This window comes from Octopus bimaculoides, chromosome 17 (assembly GCF_001194135.2).
Source record: "Octopus bimaculoides isolate UCB-OBI-ISO-001 chromosome 17, ASM119413v2, whole genome shotgun sequence".
NCBI lineage: Eukaryota > Metazoa > Mollusca > Cephalopoda > Octopoda > Octopodidae > Octopus > Octopus bimaculoides.
Window position 1 is genome coordinate 31793805 of NC_068997.1, and position 8750 is coordinate 31802554.

General features: G+C 36.9%; 1 protein-coding gene across 1 annotated transcript in view; it reads right to left on the bottom strand.

The window, feature by feature from the left end:
* Positions 1-8750, bottom strand: part of LOC106883723 (dynein beta chain, ciliary) — a 273290-nt gene that overhangs the window by 257925 nt on the left and 6615 nt on the right. Inside the window, exons 3-4 of the mRNA XM_052974147.1 lie at positions 6434-6646; positions 2438-2593 (exon numbers count right to left, since the gene is read on the bottom strand). Coding sequence (XP_052830107.1) covers positions 2438-2593; positions 6434-6646 — 369 coding nt within the window. The remainder of the gene's footprint in view (positions 1-2437; positions 2594-6433; positions 6647-8750) is intronic.

Consider the following 8750-nt stretch of genomic DNA (forward strand, 5'->3'; position numbering starts at 1 on the left):
ACACACATATAAGCACATACAACTACTGACACAAGCATAGACATCCATAACTTATATACATATCCTTTCACAATAATTACACACACACATACAACACACACATGTCTGGAGCAAGGAAGGGAAGAAATAATGTTTGTATTTGTGTTCTGATGGTGAGAGGTAATGGCTGGGAGATGTTTTTAATATATTTTGGCTGTGGGTGTTTTTGTTGTTAGTTTATTCATTCCAGTTGCTGAATGCAGTGTTCTTGGAAAGGAGTCCAGTAGATGAGCTGTTAAGGGACAATAGCACAGCTTTTCACAGAGGGAGATACTGAAAAGATGGAACATATGATATTTCTGCATACAGGCCCAGTGGAAATGGGATTGTGGAACAACGCTATCACACAATCAAAGCCATTGCTGAGAGGGGACAAATCTCCTCCATGAAGGCAGTCTTTTGGTACAACATTGACTGAAGAGTCAATCCTGCAAAGAGCTATATTCCAGTACGAATGGAGAGACCCAAGAATGGTACTGCAGCAGCCAAAAGTAGAAGAGGTTGCATCTATTCAGATCAATGCACAATGCAGTGATCAGAAAGGAAGGGTGACCGCAGTTAGTACCCAGAATAATATATTGGTGGATGGAATGCCATGTCACATGTTGGACATTTGGAGGGTTGTTAGTCTTCTGATGACAAAGGAGAGGGAAAAACCGGCCCCGTGACCCTGCAAAGGTTACAAAGAGAACATCACCCACATAGGCGGATTGGCAATTTCAAAATGGAATAGGAGAGCAGTGATCTTTAGATCAAGGTGGGGTGGAGGAATGAAGGGAGGCAGGGAGGGAAAAATAATGACAGGACCAGAAGTGAGGGGAAGTGATGTCACATCAAGAAGTGGGGTGTGACGTCACATCAAGAAGCCTCTTTCTTTGCCAGGGCATTGAGCACAACAGATATGTTGAGGCAATCATTTTAGGGGAGTAGTCCTTTCTGGCTAGAAGCTCATGCACAGTGCTTGTATGAGTATGACTGTTGAATTCTGCTGGTTCTGGTGACCTGAAGTTTGGATATACCGTTGTTGATTGCATGTCAAAGTTAGAGCAACCTTATTTGTGCCTTACAATTACAATCTGTACACACTAGTGATCTAAATAATATCAGGATTCATTGAATCTGAGCAGGAGTGGAGTTCTCACATACATGATGTTAGCATCAAAGCTGCTTTTTTTAAATGAGGGCTGGGACATACAGCATTGGTGCCTGCACCCTACGTTGTGTACTTTGCTGGGTTGGCCATGTGATTTGGATGTTGAGTAACTAGCTCCCAAAAATGGTCCTCTCAGCAAGATCAAGGCTAGAGTTAGGCCTCGTGGACATTCAAAATTTCATTTTAATGATCATCTAAAACATTTTCTCATTTTATGCAGTATCCCTCTCAATCAGTTGGAGACTCCAGCTGTTAATCAGATGGCATGGAAATCCATGTGTGATGCTGGAGTAGGATACTTTGAAATTGAATGCAGGAAACTGCACAAAGAGAGGAAGAGACATTGTCATCAATCCTTAGTGGCTTTTGTTCAGGGTCTCTTTCAGGCCCTCAGTGTCACAGGATCTGCCTATCTCATAAGGGCCTTGTCAGCCATGTCCACTCCCATGAGAAACAATGTGTTGGAGGTGGGGTGGGGGTGAATGAATGTCTTGGATCAATGCTGTCATCAACTTTGAAGAGCCATCATAAGCAAGGTAAAGATTAAAAAACAAAAACTTTAATTCACTGATATATTTTAAATGTAGAGTCCCTGCATATTGGTGGATTAAGGAGGAAAGTATAATTATTATAAAAAGAGTAAATAATACTAATTTGTTGGGCCTTAAAAAAAACCTTTTAATGAAGGAAATGAAAGCGTATCTTGAAAGTCATTTTTCTGTGTAGCTTCCAAGTAACAAAGACTAACTAGAGCACAAATTAAGCCCAGAGACAAGTGAAAACACTTATGCGTGTTCAACTTAACTGAGCATTAAAACTGAGTAGGTGAAAGTAACATGACCACAGGTGAAAATCAAACTCCATTCACAAACTAGACCAATAATCATTACAACCTGTCAACAAATGTCATCCAAATGCTTATGATTTTAATACTGGATTAACTATATTTCATCAAAATCTCTGGTTTCTAACAGGAATGGAAAATATAGAGAATGTTTTTCAGGACTTAATACTCATTGTAATAAAGGCGGTGAGCTGGCAAAATCATTACCATACTGGATAAAATGCTTAGTGGCCTTATTCTGGTGCTTTATGATCTAAGTTCAAATGCTGCCAGAGTCAACTTTGCTTTTCATCTATTTGGGGTTGATAAAACAAATATCAGTCAAGCATTGGGGTCAATGTAATTGACTTGGCCTCCTCTTAAAAATAACTGACCTTATGCCAAAATTGGAAAGAACTAACCTGGGATTCCTCTTCTAATGTAGCAAGTCTTGAAGTGAACTCTTCAATTAAAACAAAACCTTGGTCAATTTCAAATTGTTTGACTTTTCTAGTCTTGTAAAACTCTTCCATATCAAACTGGAGTTTGGTAAGTTCTCTGTTGAAACTATGAAGTTTCTGTGAAAATAACAAAATTAACAATTATTACAGTATGCAAGTTCATGGGCCACAATTTGCAACAGTCACTAAATTATACAAGTTTATGGAGCCATAATTAATGACAATAACTGAAAGTTTATGAGCTGTAATTAATGGCAACTACTACAAATTTATGATAGGCTATAGTTAACGAATAGTTACTAAAATATACAATTAATCAATGACAGTTACTCCATTATACAAGTTTATGGGCCATAATTAATGTCAATTACTGTAATATGCAGATTTAAGGGTTATAGTACACTGTAATATATAGATATATAAAACTGTATATATAGAATTATGATGATTGCTGCCTTATACAAGTTTATTGGTTGTAATTAATGATAGTTACTACCAGTAGCGGCTTGTAGTTAAAATTAGTTGTGGTGCTGCTTCAAAAAATTATTAGCCGTTGTTTTAATATTGTGTAGAAGGAAACAAACATATAAAAAGAAAATTTATACATAAACTTGATTGGTTCACGCTTTAGCCACTATGGGGTAGTGTGTTTAATTTGTTCACTGAACACCACCACAAATTCCCCCTTGTTTTACAAAAATCTTCCCTAAATGTGCCTTATTTTTCAAATCCTGGCAGCAATGCTGAAGCTGGAAGCAGGATGATAATCTAATTCTACACTTTATCACATTCAAGAATACAAACACGTTTTTAAGCACAACAAACGCAGAGTTAAAAAGAAACACTACCTTTCACCCAGCATTGTTGTTCACACAATGCTTTCTCTCCCTTGTGTGAAGCTTTCTATCTCGGACATGTGAGCGTGCACACAACAGCCAAACACCGCGTCACCAGAACTATGAAACGCACAGTTCTATACAAGGATTTTTGTATTTTTTTCATAAACTAGTGGATGGCTACTGACATTAAGCTTAAGGATTATATAATGTACAAGTATAAAGACAGAATTAAAGAAAAAAGATCTCATTATATTGAATGTTATCGATAATATAGAGTGGAAATAGCTCCTATACACAAGCTGCCACTGGTTACTATAATATACAAGTTCATGGGTCAGGATTAACCTCTCATTCTTTGACACATTTTTCTAATTGTAGAAGATATTTTTGTTGTATGATTACAACCAGCCTTCCTTCCAATCATACCCCCAGTGTCTTAGATAAGAAAAGGATTAATTAAATACCTTTACCATTTAAAGAACTGGAATGCTTTTGATCGTAAGCCTACTCAATCAAGATTGACCTGGGGCTAAACAACAAGAACTATCCCCAAGCTGAGTCAATGAGAGAAACTCTGTGCAATAACTTAAAGTGGAAGAAATTGTAGCCAAATTTTCCTAAAATTACATTCCACCATGTGCATGTGTGTTTGTGTGTGTGTGTGTGTGTGTGCGTGTGTGTGTGTGTGTGTGTGTGTGTGTGTGTTTGTGCAGACACAAATTCCTTGTGGTTTTCAGTCATATCCCTTTATGTTCTAAGTTCAAATCTTAGCCAAATCCGCTATGTGATTAATCCTTTTAAGGTTTGTAAAATAAGAACCAAACAATAAAATAATAAATGGGTCAAGTTTTGTACCTTTCCATCAACTGATACTAGTAAAAGCATAAAAGAATAGGAATGGTCAACCAATGATATTTTCTTTGTCCTTGTATAATTTATTTTGATTTTAGAGGTTATATCAAGAAGTCATTTTGTGGTCTGGGTTCATCCTCAACGTGTGACATCTGGAGCAAGGATCTTCATTGCATTATGGAAACTCTAATGAAAGCCATTAGCTGATCTATACGTGACTATTTCTGTTCTTAAGTGGCAGACTTGGTTCGATACTTTAGCATTCAGATTACTCTGTCAAATGTAATGTATTTATTGCCACCATTAGTCTGCAGCACACATTCAGACCTGTGGAGGTGCAATGGCCCAATGGTTAGGGCAGCGGACTCGTGGTCAAAGGATCACGGTTTCAATTCCCAGACCGGGTGTTGTGAGTTTATTGAGCAAAAACACCTAAAGCTCCACGAGGCTCCGACAGAGGACAGTGGCGAACCCTGCTGTACTCTTTCACCACAACTTTCTCTCATTCTTCCTGTTTCTGTTGTACCTGTAATTCAAAGGGTCAGCCATGTCACACTGTGTTACGCTGAATATCCCCAAGAACTATGTTAAGGGTACGTGTGTCTGTGGAGTGCTCAGCCACTTGCACGTTAGTTTCATGAGCAGGCTGTTCCGTTAATCGGATCAACTGGAACCCTTGATGTCGTAAGTGACGGAGTGCCAACAACATTCAGACCATGTTTCCACTATGTGGATAACTTCTTTCCTCCTCCCACCAGTCTTGGAAACTCTCAGAGAGTTACCAGTGCTGTCCATCCTCTTTTGACTAAGCCAAAAAAACAAATCCCCCCAAAATATATCAAGTTTCTATTGACAGGTTTTCTTCTAGATGAGATAATGACTATTACCATCATTATTATTTAGCATCCATATTCCATGCAGGCAGAATCTGGATTGTTAGACAGGGTCCAACAGGTCAGAGAATGGTGTTGAGCTCTAATATCAGTTTTGGTATAGTTTCTATGGCTAGATATCCTTACTAATACCAACCTCATTGCAGAGTGTACTGAGTACTTTCTTGTGTCACCAGCACTAGTAAGGTCACCAAGCAGGTTACAAGCTGAGACCCTTTGACTGGGGTGGGTATAGTATTGAAGGAGGTGACTTTATACCAGGTGTTGAGAGGCAACAGTATGATAGAGGGATAGGAACAGGTGTCTTGCAGCAGAGGAGATGCATGGGCATCTGAACCGGAAAAGGAAAGAGATAGAAAATGGTGATGATGAGGTGTCAGGACATACCCTCAAGGTACAAGAGGATGAATGTGGAGGAGATGGGGACAGAGAAATAGGTGAGGTGGCATGGGGTAGAAGATCAATTAAGTTTGCAAGAGTGTGAAGTGAACAACAGATGGTCAGACATAGATAATATAAATATAAGTGATAAAATAAGTAGCAAACAGTGGCGGGAGCAGAAGCACAATCAAAGTTCAAGGGCTGCAAATTATCAGAGTTGGTAATGCATTGTATAGAATGTTTCATGGCATTTGTTTCAACACTCTACAATCCATGTTTAAATCTAACCCATGTCAACTTTGTCTCATATCCTTTGGAAGGTTAAATTAAATACCAGTCCAAAGCTTGGATCTATTCTCTCTCTCTCTCTTCCTCCCTCTCTCTGGAAGAAACTGCCCAACACTCAGAGCTGGAGAGGAATAGGCTTCGTATTTAAAATATCCAACATTCACTTTATATATTGAGGGTACCTCTACAATTCCATTCTGAGTAGAAGACCCAAGGAAGGAAAAAAAAACACTGGTATACCTTGTGTAAAGTGTCTATTTATGTAAATAGTATAGAAAACATCAGAGTATAACAACAACTGGGAGAGTTAAGTTTTGCCACAACCATTACATCTAAATTTTTTCTTCTTTCTGCTATAGACACAAGGCCTAAAATTTTGGGGAAGCAGGCAAGTCAGCGACATCAAACCAAGGGCTCAACTGGTTCTTATTTTATCAACCCCCAAAAAGATGAAAATCAAAGTCAGCCTTGGTAGAATCAGAACTCAGAACATAAAGCTAGAAGAAATGCCACTAAGCATTTTGTCTGGCATGCCAACAATTCTGCCAGTTTACAGCCTTTATTGAATCTAAATCAAGAGAATTGTCTTTTCTCTTGAATATTAATCATAAATTTCAAAGGAAAATTTACAAGCATCAGGAATTAAGTAGTGAAATATGAAACCAAAATTATAACTGTATCACTTGGACAATATCAAAAGTTACCTCTTTTATATTTAATGATTCTCCAAGAATTATTGGTTCTAGGTTCTGCTTGGCCTGGGAAACCTTTGATTTAATATTGTTCCATCTTAGTGGGATATTTTCATATAAGGAAATAGATTCTGGTGGAAGCTGTTGTTCATAGTTTCCAAGGATTTCCATAGTTTTCTTTACTATACCAAAGTCTCCATGCATCTTGGATTGAGTTAAGGAAAGCTGTCAAAGAAAGAACAAGTTGCACATTTATTTATTCATTTATTTATTTATTGTCATTCAGTTATTTCCTGCTGGTGTATAATATGATATTTAGAATTTGGGATAATATATTGCGTTACTGGAATAAGTTTTAATTCATTTAGCTATTTTCCCTAACAGCATAAATGCTTCAAATACTGAAATATATATTTTCAACAAGAACATAGCTATATCTATCTATCCATATATATATATATATATATATATATATATATATATATATATATTTATATATATATATATATATACACACATATGTATGTATGTATGTATGTATGCATGTATGTATGCATGTATGTATGTGTGAGTGTGTGTATATATGTATCTGTATATGTGTGTGTGTGTGTGTGTGTACTGTAAACAAAGTGAAAATATAATAAAATATTGACAGATATCATTGGTTTTCTCGGTATAAGTTTGATACTTTAAATATTTGCTTTCCATGCTGATAAATGGTTGGAAACAAATATTTGCTTCCCATGCTCATAAATTATGAGAAATAAAGCTAATAACGAAAAAAGTGTTGTTGTTGGAAAACTGGGAATCAGAACAGTGGTAGGTCTCCATTCAGATAGCATTCCATTTATCAAATATCTTTAATCTTTTACTTGTGAAGTGCCAGACTCGGTTTTTTCAAAGCTTTTAGTGTTTCGCTACTGTTTAATTTTCATGAAAGGGTTTCAACAATTTAGCAGGAATTCATTAGTTTTATGAATCAGTAACTTCTGGAAGCCCTTCTTGACATAAAAATAGCATTGATACAACACAAAGTTCAAAAATAAATTTATCTTGGATTTGTGTAGGCATGGCTGTATGATTAACTAGTTTACATATCAAACAGTAGTCTTAGGTTCAATTCCAATGTGCCGCACATTGGGAAAGTGTCTTCTATCATAGAATTGTATCAACCAATGCTGTATAAGTGAATATAAGCTGACGAAACTGTACAAAAGATCATTAAATAAATGCATGCACACACTTGCATACGCACATACAAGAAAAAGAGAGACACAGACATACAGACAGATCTGCAAAACACATGCAATATCTAATACAAACTCAATGCTTTTAACATGTCTTTTTTTACATTGTTAAAGCCATTGTATCTTGTATTAGTCATGAAGTCCTCTCCATTCTTTTATTTTTTTACTTGTTTCAGCCATTTGACTGCAGCCATGCTGGAGCACTGCCTTAAAGGATTTTATTCAAATAAATTGCCTTCAGGACTTATTCCTTGTAAGCCTAGTACTTATTCTATCATTTTACTTTTGCCAAACCACTAAGTTACAGGGACAGAAACACACCACCATTGGCTGTCAAGCAATGGCAGGTGGGGGACAAACACAGACACACACACACACACACACACACACACACACACACACACATATATATATATGTACACACAATGAGCTTATCATTTCTTTAATAACAATAGTTACTTTTAATTTCCTCAAGCCTTTGATCTTGAATTTAACACTAATTTTATCTATAAGACCTTCCACTGATTCTAAAAACAAACTCTAAAATTATTAATCTTTTCAGCTTCCTTATATTTTGTTCCCTTCATCATCAACAGCCTTTAGTCCCCTATTGTGAATAACACTTAACCCATTAGTGTTTAAACTGGCTATATCTGGCCAAAATAGTCTACCTGCTTTATGGTCAAACTGGCCAGATCTGGCTTCTCAAACTTACCCTGCAATGTCATTCTAAAAATAAACAATCACATCATCAAAATCTTGAAGCTACAAGATAATGCAGGATTAATTCAAACAATGTCAATTAATAAGCATTACTTTTGACAGAGTAATCTGAATGCTAAAGGGTTAAATCCCCTGCATGAACATGCTCATATAAGTGGTAAGAAGTTTGCTTCCCAACCACATGTTTCTGGGTTCAATCCCACTGCATAGCACCTTGGGCACATGTCTTTAACTATAGCCCCAGACTGACCAAAACATTGTGAGCGGATTTGGTAGACGGAATCTGAAAGAAACCCGTTGTGTGTGTGTGTGTGTGTGTGTGTGTGTGTGTGTGAGTGTGTGTGTGTGTGTCACCACTG